The 20,461-nt window shown below is 36.1% G+C and overlaps 1 protein-coding gene across 1 annotated transcript in view; it reads left to right on the plus strand.

The window, feature by feature from the left end:
• Positions 1–6,364: 6,364 nt before the first annotated feature.
• The window catches only part of LOC136033946 (transcription factor Sp3-like), a 47,087-nt gene continuing 32,990 nt past the window's right edge, over positions 6,365–20,461 (plus strand). Inside the window, exons 1-2 of the mRNA XM_065714968.1 lie at positions 6,365–7,079; positions 19,231–19,440. Of these exons, the coding sequence (XP_065571040.1) occupies positions 7,017–7,079; positions 19,231–19,440 (273 nt within the window). The 5' untranslated portion in view covers positions 6,365–7,016. The remainder of the gene's footprint in view (positions 7,080–19,230; positions 19,441–20,461) is intronic.

Genomic DNA, 20,461 nt, shown 5'->3' on the forward strand with positions numbered 1-20,461 from the left:
TTCACCTCGAAGCTACGTTAGGCAAAATTACTGCCCATCAAAAGTTTTATGATTCACTCAACGATCGTCAATGCACCACTACTGACTATGAATTTGCTAAGAAAATTTGATACAAGGGAGGGCAAAATGGGGAGCTTTATTGTAAAATGTACCTTGCAAGCAGTGTATTGACATTGTTGGATATTGTGTGTGAAATATCGGTAAAATCTTTGGGGAATTTGGGTTACATTTAGGGGATTATTTTTCAGATCCACATATGGTGATGGATTTAATTCTTAAAATCAGTAAGGGAATGACGGGGATCAGCACTTGTTTGCTGAAAGATCAATGGGGGGAGGGTCACAGAGACCGTAACTCGAAAACCGATCCGACTGGATAACGCACCGGTGAAAAGTCGAATGCGATTTTTTATACGAATCCTTGTATCGTCGGCAATGTCTCAAAAGTACTTATCATATTGTGATTACAAATGGCTGGAAAATCCTTGTCATCCAAATTTTTCCGACATTGCCACTGTTGATGAGAATGGACTGCTAGGGAGGTTTTTTGAAACTGTATTGAAATACCAGTGGAGCTTCATGACTTGGTTAAGGATTTTATTTTCCCGTGCATAAACAGACCGGTGCCTAGGGATTCACTGAGCCCCTATAATATTGCTTGGGTAGAGGAAATGGATATGCACCGGAGAAATTCATCAGAAACTCTTACTTCTAACTTTCACCCGAAACAGAATATTGTTGAATACTATGTTCTTTTGTGTTGCATGCTGGGCAACGGTGTGAAGGTAATAGAGATTCATAAAGCCCTCCAATTTTTATCAGAAGGCACATATGGAGACCTTTATTGACACTTTTGTCAGTAAATACTCTGCGGCAAAAACGAAAGTTGAAAAAGAAATCGTTCAGCATATTTTATTTTCAGCCTTCAGTAAGATGTGCGAGTGCGCCATAGGAGTCGTTGCGACTTTATAACTGACCCAAAAGAATATTCCCAAGTCATTGCCGATCCAACTTCCAAATCGTTCACGATCATAGATACCAATTTGATACTTTCACAAAGAAAAGAACCAAGTGTAGTTTTAAACAAAAACACTGCCGATGGCAGTGCCATTTTAGAAGTTTCAAAAAAATTCATGTTGTAATTTTATTACAATGTGCGTAAGCTCCAATTGCCGAGGGAGGGACAAGTTAAATTATATTATGGCGATACAGACTCACTCTTCTTAAAAGTTAAGACAAAATTTTTTTTAAATGATTCGGATAATGGTGAGCACGTTAGCTCTCAAAAGAATATACCAACCGGAGTCCATTTATCCAGAGCTAGTGATGCCCAAGGCCCCAAATAAGTTTTTATTGTAAAAATCTGAGATAGAGAGCAAACTGATTTCCCAAGGTGAGCTTGCAGGTCTTACAGTATTTTTCAACACTGATATAAGTGAACCGTAATATCGAACAAGTTATATGTTGTTGACCTTCAAAACCTGTTTTTGCTGGAACATAAAGGTTCTCCGGAACCAAAACAAGTCACGCGGGATATTGTTATCTTCATAAATAAACAATGGATGAAGTTTTTTTTTTTACAATGGGAAAATTGTAAAATTTTCCCATTTTTAAATCTTCGGGGTCCGCTTGACTAGCGGACCCTGAAGATTTTTTAAGTAATCAACATGACAATAAGAGAAAAAGTACTCCATATTACGCAACAAACCACTGCATCTTGAAGAAAAAGAATGACACTCGCGTCTTGAAGACAACTTAAAAAAAAAAGTGGCGGAATCAAGATTCGGATGGATAGGGCCCTGGTGAAAGTCATTGAGGCCTCACTACTCATGATGTCAAATTTCCAGTTTTTCGAATATACTCTATATTTTGTTGATATTTTTTGGATTTGCATAGCCTATGTCAACATGATCCAAAAATTACTTTGCATAAATTTTGATGCTTCAGTTGTTTCAGCTTATTGTTTGCTGAAAACGGAAAGAAGCTGACGGATATTACACATATATAGAAGATTAGTGATTTAGGAACAGGCAACCTTTGGCTTAGGGGTGGGATTCTTAACAACAACCACTGATACTTGGTAGAGGGTCATAGAAAGTATTCGATTTGTGAATACGTTTATAGACGTTAAAATAATTTTCTTCGTCTTAATGTAATTTTTCAATTAGGTTTATTTTTTTTATTTCCTTATGGCTGTCTTCTATTTTTCCAATTCGTATCGAATTTGACTTTAGCTTACCTTTTCCGTTGTTTTCAGAATTATTTAATGCCGTTCAACTGTTTTTAGCCTCTTTTTTTAATTTCGGGTGAATTCCTGGCTGTCTACACAAAGGGAATGACCCCGCCCCCCCCCCTATATAAAATGCTCTAAAAGTTATTGCAAACCTTGAACGTTTTTTTAGGTTGATTTTTGAACTCCCTGTTTAGCCACAGGCCTGGACTTACCAAATAGCCCATCAAGGCCGGGCTTAGGGGCGCAATAAATCAACACTGAGTCATTTTATTCCTAACAAAAACTGGCACAATGTTGTTTATTATCAAAGTGCCAAGTTTACTCCGCTTCCATGCAGCCTTTCACAGAAAAGTGATTTTAAAACGCCGCAAGAATTCCTTAACTATTTATAAACTGTCAGATTGCTCTAAAAAATGGTGGTTGAGAGTTCGGTACCACCTCTCTTTCATTGTTGCGTTCGGTTAAGTTGCTTCTACTATCCAGTTTTCGAGGACTTCCCCGATAATCTTGGAAAAATGCTTACGGTTAGGAGCGCCAAAACTTTAAATCCGACCCTGGTTAGCCATGGATACATGAATGCACCATACAGCCAGGAAGCTTCCCAGGGGTCAAGTGCTACCTTAAGCTTCGTTTTGACCAGAATTTAAATGGGAATATGTCTCGTTTTCCCATTTTACTACACTTGTTTCCCAGCGGAGGAGCATTGCCTCCTGCCAGTGTCCATTCATGGGTGCCCATTTATTGGGAGGAGGAGGGGTGGGTGAGCCTGAAATTTTTTAGGGAAGTCTAAGCATCAAATCATTACAAATCCTACGAATTATTGCAGTTTCTTTATATTTGGGGTCTTCCGAGGGAGGAGCTGTCTCTGAGGACCCGTTGAAACGAGTCCTAGCTAGGTCCATGCCTTACATCTCTTCTAGCTGCAGCATTGATGCAATCAATTTTTTTTTAAGCTTTTCCAAGGGAAGTAAATAGCGAGGCTGAAACTTAAAACGGACAAAAATTATTACTTCACAGCCCATCTAATATATATCAATAAAACTAGTACAAATAAACCAACTAATTTTGTATCCCTGTGTTTCTAGGATTATAGAAAACTAGCACTTTACTGAAAACACAAAATAATATAGGAGTTTTGTAAGGGGGCCTGGAGGAGGAACATGCAGGAGGTGTTCTTACAAACCTCCACTTAAGTGTTTGGACCACAATTATTATAATGATTTCGTTTTATACTTCCAAAATTTTCCACTTAAAAAGTGGCACTAAAAGTACTGTTTTCAGTGCTATATCTCGCTTACGAATAGTAGAATTGATAAAAAGCACGTGATATGAGCAAAGCTTTTTAAATGAGCCATTAAACATCGCTCTAAAAAGTTCTGGTTGCCCACTAGCCCCAGCTTTTCCACCTGAGACATGGCACCAAAAGTGCCGTTTTTAGTGCTGTTTGAAACTTGCGGATGGTGGAAGATGGTGGAAGACCGTATATCTGAGGAATTTTTTTTAAAAGCTATCAAAAATATATTTAAGATGTTCTGATAGCCCCCTAGCCTCATCCCTTGAGAAACGGCATAAAAAAAATGTTTTGTGCCATATGGCACTTGCAGATGGCGAAGTTTATATAAACCACGTACACATGAGAAATAGCTTTTGAATGAGCTCTTCAGCATGTTTCTATGATGTTCTAGTAACCCACTAGGTTTGAAAAAGGAAGAAAAAAAGACCGTTTTAACGTTTTTAACTTTTAGTTACTATGGGTTGTGGTTCGCTCTTTACAAGGTTGCAGCTCATGCTTTCTACCATGACAAAGAGTTCATTACAAATTATCCCCAGAAACTAGTTAACATTGAAATCTGTGAAATGTAACAGAGGGTAAAATTTGTAAGAACCTAGTAAAAATAAGCAGAAGCTTTTAATTGAGCCATTAAACATCTATCTACGATAGTGTGGTAGCCTGCTAATGTTTCAGTAGCCTACTGATGAGCAGACGATTTATGAAACTTGCTAAGGGGGCTGGGAGGGGAAGTTTACGGGAAAGGTTCTTTTAAACCTTCAATTAAGGGTTCTGAAATATAACTATTATAATAGGACCTGTTCTGTACTTCAGAACTTTTCCACTGAAGAAGTGGCAACAAAAGTGTTGTTTTCAGTGCTATATCGCACTCACGAATGGTAGAATTGAAGAAAAAAGCACGTAGATATGAATAATAGCTTTCAAATAAGCCATTAAACATAACTCTTACAAGTTCTGCTAGCCCAATAGCCCCAGCTTTTCCACTTGAGACATGGCAAAAAAAGTGCCATTTTGTGTGCCATTTGGAGCTTGCAGGTGGTGGGATATATAAGAAGAACCTATATTTGAGCAAAATATTTAATACGAGCTATGACAAATTTGTCTACGATGCTCTGGTAGCCTGCTAGTGCCACTCCTTGAGAAATGGCACAAAAACTGCCATATGGCATTTGCAGATGGCGGAATTTACAAAAATCACGTAGATATGAGAAATAGCTTTTGAATGAGCCATTAAGCATCTCTCTATGATGTTCTGGTAACCCGCTAGGCCTGAAAAAAAAATACAGAAAAAACAGAAAAAACGGGAGACATATCAGTGCTACCGATGGAAAAAATTGATTTTCATTGCCGTTCAAGGAGGGGGACTGTAATTTCCTAGCAATAGGTTTTCGACCGTGCTGATTCCAATGGTACACTTTTCGTTTTGATCTGACGTTTTTTGTAATGAGCCTTACTTTTAGGATGAACCGAAACAATAGTTACCATTCCTGAATCAGCGTCAGATGGCAATTTTTTTCACAGGACAGTTTATTCAAAGCGTATTTTTTAACTTTTGTTGGCTATGGGCTGTTGTCCGCTCGTTATTAGGTTGCAGCTAATGCTGCAACCATGATATCAACTTCACCATTTGAAACCAGAACAAGAGCATTGCTCGAAACAAATATTGAGCAATTGCAATTTAAAGCTGCATAGAAAACGGAAAATGAACATTAGGCCAATTAGGGTCCATCGGAGGATCACTCCCCTCAATTAATATACATTTCATCTATTTTTGCAGTTTCAGCACACTGAACCTTTCTGAAATAAGATCTGATGTAGTTGATTGTGTCTAATTTAAACGCTGGTTTTTATTCTTTTTTTATTTTGATAACCTAGCTAACGTTACGACTCATTTGGATATTCATAAATTGCAGCAGGAAAGATCTACTTGTGTATAGTGACCACACACACTTTTATAGTGACCACACACAAGAAGTGAAGTTTGGTATATTTATATATTTTGTTTATTGATTATGTTGATATATATTGTTTGGTATATTGAAATATACCAAAATCTTGAAAATATAACACTTTATTATGTTTTATTATAATATACTTTATTATTAATGCATTATTAACAAAATTATGGAAACTACCAAAGAGAATTATGGAAAGCAGGCCGGCCAGAACGCATAGATGTCCGTAAGAATCGAGTTGAAATGAGCTCTACCTTCTGTTGTTACTACCACCCACCATATGTACGTTGCTCCGCTGTTGCACAAGAAACACGCACACGTCACGGAGATAGTTATTCCAATCAATAACTGTTTTCTTAGAAATGCCTAGCCCTCATTCACAACAGGCCAAAGAGATCAATTCATAAACCCAGCAATAAATGAAACGACCTGCAGTAACAAATGGCATTTTACTGTCAGCAAACCATCTATTGAAACGCAGAGGCGCCATTGGGGGGGGGGGGGGTCAGGGGTGGGCAAATGCCCATCCCAGATTTACCAGGGGGCCCAAGCTTCCACCACAAAGGGCCCCTTGCCTGCCATAATAATCCATTATGTCCAACATAATATATTCTGTCCAATTGATTTGAAATTACTGCATGCCTATTAACCAAAAAGCGTAATTACTTGACGACCCTTGGTGTAATTACACTATTTGCTATTAATCATTGTAAACTTTGAAAGTAGGTAAGATACATAATAAAATTCTCGAGTTTTGTCAAATGCCCATTTCGTAGATGATTACGCGACACGAAGATAGTCGGGGGGGGGGCAAGATGGAGTTCATGCCCATCCCAAGATTTGGTCCAAATGGTGCTTCTGTTGAAACGGAAACCGACTTTTTTCCTACACGGCCTAGTTGTACACTTCCAAAAAGGATCCTTATCGAAAGACTATGAAGTCATGTTGTGTCCATTGAGGCACTGTTTTATTTTGGGCAACATCCCCTTATCCAGGAAAAGTATAATTGCCTCTTGTTCCTTCCTTGGCAAATCCAGAATCTTCATTTTAATATCCATGGTCAGACGCACTTCTCTGACACTACAAATCGCAAACTAAATGCATTTCATCCAAGGTCCAAGAAACCGGTTCTATTCAGATCAAGAACTTAATGTTATCGCTATAATACACAAGTACCTTTTTGATAACCGAGCTATTGTTACAACCTGTCAGATATTCATAAATTGTAGCAATAAGGATCATATTCTTTAACCATTTCCTGTACTAAAAAGTTTTTTTTAGCAACAGTTAAATTTACTAAAATAATCAAACAAACATAACAATTTTTTTGTCATTATCTCAATTCTCAGACCATCTGTCAGCTATGTTAGGATCCGGTTTTCAGTGGGCGAAAGGGGCGGGTAGTTATCGGAATTCCGCCTGGCGGGCGGTGCGTCGCGCCGGAGACAGCAAGATATGTACACGCCCTGACTCTGCCCACAAGGTTGGATTAGTAACTAATTTTTTATATATTTTTTTATATTTACAGTAATTAAAGGATGAAAAAGGAAGAGGATTTTTATGAGGGGTCACAGGAACATCAAGATATTAATCAGGAAAGCGTAAGTGATTTTTTTCCTGGTTTTTCTCCTGTTTAGAGTGATATTTAGGGGCTTGGCCCTTTTCTTGATGGACCTTCCCCCTTTACTCTATTGTAACCTTTATATGGTGATGTCACAAACACGATTAGCCCTATGCAGGAGCAACGAATTTAGGGCAAAATTTATTAGTACTTTAATTACATAAACAAGTCCTGAACAATAACCTAGGCTAGCCTATATCTTAACAATATACAGAGTAGGTTATATGTTAATTTTTAGAATAAAATTAGGCAGGTTACCTCAGACGTGAGTAATTTTGCGCGAAGATTCACAATTTGAATTTAGCATTATAAAAAATGGTTACACCATTTGATTCCCTATTCATCAGTCAGTTCCAAATAGGCTATAATAATCGCCATCATGATGATTGCGTCCCAACCCCTCTCCTCTGGTTCAGTAGGGTAGACCTAGCCCTGGGCTATATAAGAAAATGTTCTCTTAGTTTGTATTATTTTTTTTGTACTTTTATCAACAGTTTATCCACGATACAAAATAATGCCAATTAAAAAGAAAAAAAAATCAGCAGAGTTTTTTAGGTTAGCCAAGGACCATCTGGGGGGAGGGGCAATTGTCATGGTAATGACCATTATAGGCTATTTAGATACAGTAATGGGGAATAAATAGCACTAGCCTACATATTCATTAGAAAAACTAGTAGCCTGTGAAGAAGAATTTAGTCTATTACGGCACCACGTTAATTGTAGGCTATGTTTGACTACACATAACAACTTCAATTGTCATTGAGTGTCTTAGATTGTCATGTGCAGGTTTTTTCAAACGAATTTATTCCTCATTCAATACTCTTCTCAAACATAATAATGACTACCGTCACTATTGCGTCCTACAACTGCCCCCCCCCCCCCTAATGTCTATGTGTAGCCCCCGGCTGTGTATAAATGTTTGTTGATTTTGATGCTTTATATTATTTTTTGTAATTATTTTTCACATACAGTTGATTAAGTATGCCAATATATATATATATATATATATATATATATATATATATATATATATATATATATATATATATATATATATATATATATATATATATATATATATATATATATATATATATACTAGCTGTTGGGGTGGCGCTTCGCGCCACCCCAACACCTAGTTGGTGGGGGCGCTTCGCAACCCCCCCCAAGCCCCCCCGCGCGCGTAAGTCGTTACGCGCCATATTAGTTACGCGCCATTGTAGTTGTGTCCCTATGTCCCACCTGTGAATATATATATATATATATATATATATGTTTTTAACTACGTAGAACTTGCGAATATACAACATTCTTTGCTGTCCCATTGTCTGTGCATATAAATAGATTGTCAGGTTTACCGACTCTTGAACATGCAACATATAATTGTCCATGGGAAAACAATCCGTATTCAGATCTATACCTCGTGATTCTAATGATTGCCCTTGATCTTTGTTGATGGTGATTGCTAATCGACCATTCCCTGAGTCGCCATCGTCATTTATATATCCCCCTGTGCACCCCGGCGTCCCCTTTGTAGTTATGTCCCTGTGTCCCGGTCGTCATTTATATTCCCTGTGTCCCGGTCGTCATTTGTGTCCCGGTGTTCCAGTCTGTGATTTCTCTTTGAGTGTCCCGGGCGTCATTTATATTCCTTGTGTCCCGGTGTCCCGGTCGTCATTTATATCCCCCTATATTTATTAATATTTTTTTAGTTTTCTTTTTCTCTTATTTTTCAGTTTTTTCCTTTTTTTTAGTTTTTCTTTTTTAGTTTTTAGTTTTTTTTTGTTTTTACCTTTTTTTAGTTTTTTTAGTTTTTTAGTTTTTTATTAGTTTTTAGTTTTTGCCTTTTTTTAGTTTTTTCAGTTTTTTTTAGTTTTTAGTTTTTTATCTTTTTTTAGTTTTTTTTAGTTTTTTAGCTTTTTTAGTTTTTTTTCTTTTTAGTTTTTTTTGTAGTTTTTACCTTTTTTAGTTTTTTTTCTTCTTTTGTATTAGTGTGAAATAATTCAGACGTCATATGCGGACAAACACGACGTCACTCGACAGACAGACAGACAGACATAACCCACGAACAACTTATTTTTATATATATTTATTCATATTTTTTTAGTTTTCTTTTTCTCTTTTATTTTTCAGTTTTTTCCTTTTTTTTAGTTTTTTTCTTTTTTAGTTTTTAGTTTTTTTTAGTTTTTTACCTTTTTTTAGTTTTTTTTAGTTTTTTTAGTTTTTTAGCTTTTTTAGTTTTTTTATTAGTTTTTATTTTTTTTGTAGTTTTTGCCTTTTTTTATTTTTTTCAGTTTTTTTTTAGTTATTAGATTTTTACCTTTTTTTAGTTTTTTTTAGTGTTTTAGCTTTTTTAGTTTTTTTTTTCTTTTTAGTTTTTTTTGTAGTTTTTACCTTTTTTAGTTTTTTTCGTTCACACTTTTTTATTAGTGTGAAATAATTTAGTGTGACGTCACCTGATCCACAGATCCACAGATCCACACACAGACAACTTATTTTTATACTAGCTGTTGGGGTGGAGCTTCGCGCCACCCCAACACCTAGTTGGTGGGGAGCTTCGCGCCCCCCAAGCCCCCCCGCGCGCATAAGTCGTTACGCGCCATATTAGTTATGCGCCATTGTAGTTGTGTCCCTGTGTCCCACCTGTGAATATAGATAGATTTATATATGTGTTTCAAACTACGCAAAAATTGCGAATAAACAACATTCTTGGCTTTCCCATTGTCTGTGCATATGCAAAGCCGTATGTACTAATAATGACGTCATATACAAACGCTCTTTTTACAAACAAACAAACATGCATCCACATAACTCGTTTTTATATAGATAGATACAATACAAATTAACTGCGTAAAACTTGCGAATAAACAACATTCTTCGCTGTCCAATTGTCGCTGCATATAAATACATTGTCAGGTTTACCGACCCTCGAACATGCAACGTACAATTGTCCATGGGAAAAACAATCAGGATTAAGATCTATACCACATTTTTCTAATGATTGACCTTGAGCTTTGTTAATGGTGATTGCAAATACTAATCGAATTGGGAATTGCAATCTTTTAAATTGAAAAAGCAGATCCGTTGGAATCATGGGAATGCGAGGAATAAGAACAGCCTCACCCTCATAAGGCCCTGTCAAGATTGTGGCCTCTATTAGGTTTTCCATTGTTTTTTTTTTTTACGGCAAGTCGCGTGCCATTGCAAAGCTTTGGTGGGTTGATATTTCTTAAAAGTATTATTGGTACGCCTATTTTTAGTTGTAGCACGTGTGGTGGAAACCCTGAAGGATCTATGGAATTTAAAAATTCAGATGGATAATTAACCGCTTCATTTGGTTCCAAAACTGTGTCGACTGACTTGTAAAGGACTGCCTGGTCTCGAATCTTGTTCAAAACAATATTGTTGATTTCGTGGACGTCTATATTTTTGGGTGCGAGAATCGCTCTTTCACTTAGCCATTTATTATTTTTATAATTTTTTAGAATATTCGGAAATACTTTTTCAATCAATTCATTTTTGGACGTCACTAAATTACAGAAATCAGCAGGTAGTTGTATACGTCCTGAAATTGAGTCTACTGTTTGACCAGAGTCATCGTTTTGCAATCGGACACGCATATTTGTAGTTAATTTTAATATTTTTACGTTTGCCTATAAATTAGAATTTTTTAGGCAAGCATTCATTTCGTCTGCAGGAGTTAAACTACGTAAAAATTGCGAATATACAACATTCTTGGCTTTCCCATTGTCTCTGCATATACAAAGCCGTATGTACTAATAATGACATCATATGCAAACGCTCTTTTTACAAACAAACAAACATGCATACATACAACTCGTTTTTATATAGATAGATAGATAGATAGATAGATAAAATACAAATTAACTGCGTAAAACTTGCGAATATACAACATTCTTCGCTGTCCAATTGTCGCTGCATATAAATAGATTGTCAGGTTTACCGACCCTCGAACATGCAACGTACAATTGTCAATGGTAAAAACAATCAGTATTAAGATCTATACCACATTTTTCTAATGATTGACCTTGAGCTTTGTTAATGGTGATTGCAAATGCTAATCGAATTGGGAATTGCAATCTTTTAAATTGAAAAGGCAGATCCGTTGGAACAGCCTCACCCTCAAAAGGCCCTGTCAAGATTGTGGCCTCTATTAGGTTTTCCATTGTTTTTTTTTACGGCAGGTCGAGTGCCATAGCAAAGCTTTGGTGGGTTTATATTTCTTAAAAGTATTATTGGTAGGCCTATTTTTAGTTGTAGCACGTGTGGTGGAAACCCTTAGAATAATATCTCGAGGTAAAAACTGATCACCGACCATAACGATGGCCACTTCGTCGATAGTTGGAGCATTGTATCTACGCACATGTTGGCCAGGAGGCGTTTTGTCAGCGGAAATAACAATTTTATGCGTATAAGTAGGCATCAAATCGATGGCTGTTTTGAACAGACGCACTAAATTATTATTTTCGTGGAAAAGATGTTGTAATTGGGAAACGATTGTCCTTTCAATGTTGGGAGAAATTTCGCAACGTGCATTCAATTCAGAATTTCTATCACTGATGAAGTACAATTGTAAAAATTTATGATTCTCGCCTGAGAATGGTAGAAGAGACCCTGCTCTATGATAAATTTGCCCTTTTACTTTGAAAGTAGACATAAATTGATCTGGATTTTCAATTTGGGCTCCAAACGACGTCATTTGGAAACATGAGTTGTATTTTCTGATTCATTTATATTCCTTATGTCCCGGTGTCCCGTTCGTCATTTATATCCCCCTGTTTTATATCCCGCTTATTTTTCAGTTTTTTCCTTTTTTTAGTTTTTTTTTTTTTACTTTTTTAGTTCTTTTAGTTTTTACGTTTTTTAGTTTTTTTTTAGTTTTTTAGATGAATTTTTTTTTTAGTTTTTTACCTTTTTTTTCTTTTTAGTTTTTATTGGTTTTTACCTTTTTTTAGCTTTTTATCTTTTTTATTTTTTTTTATTTTTATTTTTAATTTTATTAGTATTCTTTTTCTCTTCTATTTTTCATTTTTCCTTTTTTTTAGTTTTTTTTTTAGTTTTTAGTTTTTTAAGTTTTTTCCTTTTTTTAGTTTCTTTAGTTTTTTTAGTTTTTCGGCTTTTTTATTTTTTTATTAGTTTTTAGTTTTTTTTTGTAGTTTTTGCCTTTTTTTAGTTTTTCAGTTTTTTTTTAGTTTTTAGTTTTTTACCTTTTTTAGCCTAACCAGGATTTGAACCTGGGACCTTCATTCTCCGTTCTGACACCCTCTCTAACCGAGTGACTACTCCAGCATGTTCATTTTGGTGTTTTAAATGGTATATTATTAACCAAATTAATGTGTTTTACAATATACTAAGCATCGTCATAACAAAAATGATGGCAACTAATTTCATGACGTCAGCCGAAACATGACGTCACCTGATCCACAGATCCACAGACAACTTATTTTTATATATATAGATATATAGATATATATATACATATGTATATATATATATATATATATATATATATATATATATATATATATATATATATATATATATATATATATATATATATATATATAGTAGTGATCATTATATTTTGGAATGAACCAAGGGCGAATCTTCAGCATTTATTGAGGGAAAGGGGGCAAGATGGGTCCATGTCCGGACTGTCAAGGGGCATGGGCGGCGCTTCCAATTTGCATCGAAAAGATCAAACAATAACTCCATGGTCTCTATGCCAGACAATTAGCTTCGGCTTGGCGAAAAATTGTATTGTAGCTATATTTTAATCAAATACTAATACTTTAGAAAGAAATTTGGGCTGTATCTTTGCAGATTATGGGGGTGCGGGTAAAGTACAGCGGGTTCAACAATTCTTACTTCATAATAAACAGTATAATTGTACTTAATGTGCAATTACCCCTCCCCCCTTCCTCCCTAATGTGCACATATATATTTAGCCTAAGTTTGTTTCTTAAGTATTATATTTTTGTCAGGCTTACGTATATATCATCATGATTACCCAAACTTCAATTCTTTAGTGATTAATAGCTAAAAAGGAAGCACTGCATTGGTTATATAATTTTTTCCAAAGTACTGGGGGACAAATGCGCCCTTCCCCCTCCAAACGACGCCTCTGGAATGAGCGTCGAATGGGACCGATATAACTTGTTACATTTCTCCTGTCTGCTTTCTGGGGTGCAAGATAAATTAACCAAAAAATATTCCCTTAACAGAAGTCGAAAGGATAGGCCATCCCATTTTCCCTTTTAGTAAAATAGAGGGGGTTCACTCTTTCATAAATTCAGTACACCACACGGTGTGTGCTAAGTGAGGTGTAAGTGTGCCAGGTCTGGTGGTAATTGTTCTAAGAGGGTTGGACTTCACTTCTTAACTTCATTTCTTGGGTAGGGTTTGTATAATACGTGAGTAGCATTTAGAGTTTAGGGGGTCAGGGCCCTGAAATACAATAATTCTGCACACTATGAAGTAAGAATTGTTTTCTAACTTCGTTTCTTGGGTGGGGTCTGTATAATACGTGAGTAGCCTTTAGGGTTTCGGAGGGTCAGGGCCCTGATACCCCTTCACTTTGCTTACGTCTCAACACCGACGTGATAACTAGTGATGGGCCACTGGGTCACAATACTGCAATTGTTCTTTGTACTATTTAAGGTAATTAGGACTGAAATTACATCCAGGATCCCTATAACTTGATATTTGGCTTGGCCTCAAATTTAACCTTTCAAGCCACTATTGTTTAGGGTGATTGGAAAAATCTTACATCTTCCTGCATGACAAGTTCTATAATAGTAATTGCAAAAATGATTATAATTTCAACGTAGTACTAAAAATATAAAACATTGTATAAAATCACAGCTGTGGTAAAAGTGATAATGATCAGACATTGTGGCACCCCTTCTAGGAGCGTGTCTTTTAAATCATTCAAAATGGAACACAATACTTTGAAACAAATGTGGTATATCCAGTCGAGTGAAGTTTGTACTTGTGTGTCGAGCGAGCAGGCATTTTTGATCGGCGATTATTTCGAACGGAAGGGGTAGCCTATGCCCGGACAATGTCCATACACACCATGTTTGAAACACATGTTTCATCGTGTTTATAAAACTTTTTGGACCAACGGGTTGATTTATTGCTGCTTACAGTAGTGATTTAATCTTTTACTCTTTTTCGTAATACGCCCGTGTTCTTGATGTGTCGGGCCAAGTTGAAATTATTAGTTTTCTTGTTTATTGTGGCACTTCGTTCCGGTTTGGTTTTCGGCGGGTAGTCAGTGGAAGGTGGCTGCCTATATTTTTTTTGGTGTGTTTTGGTTTGTTTTATTTTCTCCTTAGATCCTTGTGGGGAGGGGGGGGGGGTACAGGATGTTGCACGTGCTCTCATTGTTTATTGTTCGTTGATTATATGCGATAAAATATCCATCTACCTAGTGACTGTCAGGATTAGTCCATTCTGACTGCTAAGAGGGATTCTCGAAGAATTATCCTGGCCTGGGTATATAATTTAGCTGCTGCATTAGTCCCAAAATTTCTGGCTTTTATTTTAACAGATTTTATTAGTCCAAGATATGAGGACCGCCTCATTGTCGTCCCATGGTAAATTTCTGAGTTAGCGGAAAAGTAGAAATCGCACTCTTGGCTATTTTTTTCTTTTTGTTCCGTTCCCTAAAGGCCATATTTTTTTAAACTGTATCTAAAAATTTTTGAAAGTTAGGATGACCTTCAAATCTTTATCGAATGGTGCTTTATCAGTAGTCTTAGACGAGCCGTTTCTTTGCTACTTTTATTATTATTAATAAATCAAAAGTAAAGCAATAATGCTTTTCGCTATAGACACAAAACAAGAAATAAGCTAATTAGCAACACTAGCAGCGCTTATATATGTTAGAAATATATATATATATATATATATATATATATATATATATATATATATATATATATATATATATATATATATATATATATATATATATATATATATATATAGTAACTCTTATCCAAAACTCATAAACTCATAACCAAAAGATGAACTTATAACTAATAACTAAACATCAAAACTCATAAATAGAAAGGTGTCTCCACTAAAGAACGTTTAAATATCTGCACATTCTCAGCTTCCACAGCTTCAACGGGTAGACTATTCTAAGGTAAAACGACCCTACTGGAAAATAAAATTGCCCTATTTTCTTATTCGATTTTGGAGGGTACAGTTTGTAATAGTGTTGGCGGGTTGTGTGATAGTGACTGTGTTTGTTAAATGAATCAAAATGTAGGTCGTCTATACCTTTAATAATACGGAACACGTTGATAAGGTCATTACGACGCCATCTGAAATGTAATGACGAAATTCTTTTGTCATTAACTTATTACTTCAATCGGAGATGATATCACCTCCCTAGCAACTACCTGTTGAGTACGCTCCTTTAGATAATCAGCTATGAATGAAATTGCTCTTGGTCCTAGGTTGTATATAGCACATTTATGAAGAAGTAAGGGTATCGAAACCTCGTCGAAAGCCTTTGAAAAGTCAATATAAACACAATCAAATGGTATAACTAGGTCTGCGAAACCCTGAAAGTCAACAATTACCTTAAGCAGTTGGGTATTACAAGATCTTCGTTTTTGAAAACCTTGTTGAGCAGGACTCCAAAGACTATTGTCATCGAAGTACTTCTGAATTGGCTCTACAATCAATTTTTCCATCATACGACAAAAAATAGATGTCATTGAAATTGGCCGATAATTTGTAAAATCTGACTTGGAACCCTTTTTATGAAGGGGTTTTACTAATGCTTTCTTCCAGCCACAGGGACACAACCCATATGCAAAGGATAAATTAAATATGAAAGTCAGTGGCTCTGAAATTTCTGCAGCTATTTTTTAATTATTTCATTTGCAAATCCGTCTATGTCTGGTGATTTTGATGTGTCTAATTTTTAACTGACAAAACAGACTTAAAGGGTGGAGTAGTTTCATGGGATGTTGTCGGTATTTCAAAATGTAAGGGTATTGGTTTTAGCTTAACAAAAACAGAAGCAAAAATCTCATTTAAAATGTGGGCCTTTTCAAAATTATTATAAATTGTTAATTGTGTAGTTGGATGTGTGAGTGTTGGTATAGAGGGTGCCAGTTTGTTTTATTTCTATTTAAATACTTCCAAAATATTTCCCTATTTTTTATATAGATTATAAAAAATAATCTCCTTATTATGCGATTCAATATAAGACCGCCAAAGATTATTCTTTTCATGAATGGCTTGGACTACTTGACGTGGAAGCTAAGGCTTTATTCTGTGGTCAGAACAATTACTCACTAATGGAACAAGTTTCTCCCTACACCACTCTAAAACTTCTTTCAGAAATTCAAAAGCTGAATCTGGTGACGCCTGATCGGTTTTTAGCTCATGCGTAATATTAAGAGACGAAATAAAATTCTTCATAGATTCATAATCTGCATTAATAGAATTATACGTCAAAGTGTCAACCCTCTCTCTGAGCATTAGTATTCATATAAATCTCAAAGACGACATGATCACTTTTACCTAAAGGTGGTCTAAAACCTATGCTCAAAACATCATCTACAGATTTAGTAATAACGAGGTCCAACATAGATGGAACAGCATCCTTTCTAGCTCGAATCGGCCTATCGACATGCTGGTAAAAGTAAAGATCATCCACTCTATCTAAAAACTGCTGTTCATAAGACTGACTTGGCTGACTTGTACTATGGACACACCAGTTTATGCACAGTAAGTTAATGCCACTCAAAATAGGTAATTTGGAACAACACTTTGCAAGACGAGAAAGGCAAGCAAGAATGTTAGCACCGTTAGTAGTGCTTGTAAGACTGGATGTAGGACTTCGATGAAAAAAACAGCAATACGCATATAACTACTTTGAGAAGGTAGCTTGATGTCAATACAAACGCATTCTGATACTAAATCTACTAATGGATCAATTTCCACAAAGACTTCTTAGATTCTTGAACGTAAACAGAGACCCTCCTTTTAGCTGATTTGTTAAACACTAAAGTATAACGTGGCAACTCCTGAGCAAAAATAGATGGGTCACTGAAATATTTCGGTAAAACTTCCGTAACAGCGACAATGCGTGGTTTCCGTTCATTAACTAACTCACTAAATTCTGCCCATTTGGAGGAGAGACAATCTGCGTTAATGTAAAGTGCCAAAAGCTACGACATTTCAAATTCGGCTTGGGGACGAAAAGAGCGCTGTTCTTGAATTAGTTCCGGCTCACTCCCTGCGAGTCTTAATCCTCCAACCAACCTTACCAGTATCAATTTTTGCTTCAGTTTTTGTTTCGAAGCATCATACTTTTTTTTTATCGCCAGCTCAGCATCACTTCTGTCATCCGAAAATACGGAAATTTCGCCTTATGCTCAGCTTCTGTATTGGTAAAAAAGAAGGCGGCTGAATCAAGATCTATTGGTGACTTAAATATTAACTTAACTAAGTTTTTTAGTGTTTTAAAATGTAGAGTTTAAGAGAAAGAGTCAAACTTTAGCGTAAAGAGCGGGGCGTTGAGAAGGAAAAGCCCCTTTCATATACGGAGCAATTTCTGTTCGTTTTAAGTTTTAATGTCGCTCCTTACTTTCATTTAAAAAACTTGTGATTTTTTATTTAATAAACTAATAAAGTTATTCCTAGCTTTGTAGTGGCTGTAGGGGATTAAGTTTAACGATTTCGTGCCTCTTTAACTCAACTTTTCATTTGGCTTAGCCTAGCCTACCTCTATAACTCGTTACCTTTATAAGTCGAATTTTTTGTAGAATGCCTTCTATAACAGAACTATGCATAAGTCGAACTATACGTAACTCTAAGAAATATCGTGGCTCCGTGAATTTTGAGTTAGCGAAGGTCGACCTTAGATGCTTAATTTTACAACGTCTTATGCGCATTACCTAAGGTTACGTTTATACATTTATTAATATTATTTTTGTTTCGATTAAGACGAGCCACAGGCTATTCAGCCCAAGTCGGAACCAGGAAGCTGCTGGACCATGTTCTGCCAAATTGATCTGTCCTCTACCTGTGGTCGAATAAGTTGAAGCCACGACTTGTCCCACTAATAGCCATATTTCCGGAAACCGCGTAGTAATTTGACATAATTCTTAACGACGTTCGGCCATAACTCGATATGGCGTCCCTCCCGGTATTTCAATCCAGGAGGAGGGAGGCACCGCAGTAAGGAACTAGCGTGTAAGGGTCTCTTGGATGCCACATTATATGGCAAAGCCACTTGAGGCGTCTCTTTTTTATTATGTTGGACATCGTAAGTTTTTGTCCGCGCACCTTCATGACCTCATGGTTGCTGATTCTTTGCGACCGTCTGATTTTGCAAATCGAGTATATTCTGAGTATTATTTTGAACTCAATTTCTCATTTCAACCATGGAGCTTTGTGCAGTTTGCCGAAGGGACACCAGGCTTTGCTGATCCGAGACCTCATTCGATGCTTTAGGACCTAATATATATACGGTATATATATCTAATAATATATGGTGAAATATTTGATATAATACGGACATGTGACTGTGCCTTCCTTCAGCAGGGATTCTCAGATCTGTAACTATCCTATGTCCTAAAATTGGACTTAGGATTGTCTCGTTCTGATACAGATAATATGACTACCATCCTATATCCAGTTTTTTTGACGTTCTGACCTAAGAAGGTCAAAAATATCTTCAATAATACATAGCCAATACGAAAGAAACTCTATAGTTCGGTTGTTCCCCTATAACCTCTTTTTGAAGTACTGGAAAAATAATCTTAAAAACTTCAAATAACTCTCCTGAAAAGTAGCGGTTTTGGACGTAGGATAGTTTGAATCGACGCCCATTTGGAGGTAGGATAGTTTCATTCCAGTGTAGCGAGGTGTTGCATCTATAAGTGATCCCAGACATTTAAACTCTACCACTTAGTCATTAGGATCTTTATTAAGATGTATAAGAGTATTTTAGATGTATTTTGCATAAGATTTATAATAAGGCGTCAAAAATATTTTTTTTTACGTGTTATTTATTTATAACACGGTAAGTGTATAGGTAAGTGTTTTCACATCCCATTTTAGTTTTTTACCTTTAGAATGCAGATGCCACCCAGCAAACAGCACAAGTTATTACGTGTCCTCAGCAAATACAGAATATTCTGCAAACGGGAGCGCCATCTATAAGTTTAGTTCAAGTTCCGGCTGAAAGCCTTCAAGCTGCTAGTCAAGGAGGTCCAAAAACTGTTCAAATTTCAGGGTCACCTCAGATTGTTTCCCTGCAAAATCTACAGGGTCAAATTATCCAGGTAATGGTCGTCCGCTTTAATTTTGATCTCATTTTTAGAAAATGAAAAGAATAATTTGTAAATTTTCTTTTTAGCCAAAAAATTTAACCTAGCCCTTTTAACAGAATCCAATATTTTTTTTAAATCTCCCCTTCCCTAAAATTCTGCTTCCAGGAAAAATTTTAAAGTTTGCTTTTAAGTTAATTTTTTAAGTTCCGCATTAGCGGAACGATTCATCTAGTCCTTTTAATATAAGCACAATAATATTCCATAAACCCCACCCCCACAGAGATTTGTCAAAATCATCCCTAACGAAAAATTGAAAATTAAGCTTGTCGTGTATTTTATAGGAGAAGATTGTGGTTTCCCTTCCCCACCTCCTGGTCTCTGTCTACGTAATAAGTCCAAAGAAGTCTATCATGGACCATTCAAAGGGAGGCCCGAGACAGTCAATCATTTTGATCAAAAGTTTCTGTCAATCCATTGATTCAGGCATGAATGACTCCACCGGTTGACGAGGAGGATTGACCGTCTAGACCACTTTTTTTTTCAAATATTGCATCAGTCTTGTGCCAACAACAATGGAAGACACATCGGAAGCAGAGATGCGGAACGCGAGTTTATTTGTTTATTCATAGAGTTATACCAGGATCACCCTGAGTTGTGGAAAGTTAGAAGTAGAGACTATTATAACCGAAATAAGAAAAGTGCGGCATTTGACAGGATGTTGCGGACGGCAAAGACATTGCCACCAGACTATAGGAGGCCCGAGAGATGGCGAAGATAAATTTTAAGTCTTCCAAATCCATGCCTGAAGCTAGGTCAAATTAGCTTTGTTCAAGACTCAAGGGTCGAATGAAGGTTGATTCAAGTACACGTCAATCGATTGACGTAAGCATTTGATCAAAATGATTGACCATCTAGGACCTCAAAAAGTCAAGCGTATTTTTTCTGTGTATTGATTGTATTTCTGCCTTTTTTTTAAAATGGAAAACATTTTACTTTGATATTTTAACAGGAACGCAAATGTTTTATAAATCCC

The sequence above is a fragment of the Artemia franciscana genome, chromosome 12, assembly GCF_032884065.1.
Source record: "Artemia franciscana chromosome 12, ASM3288406v1, whole genome shotgun sequence".
NCBI classification, from domain to species: Eukaryota; Metazoa; Arthropoda; class Branchiopoda; order Anostraca; family Artemiidae; genus Artemia; species Artemia franciscana.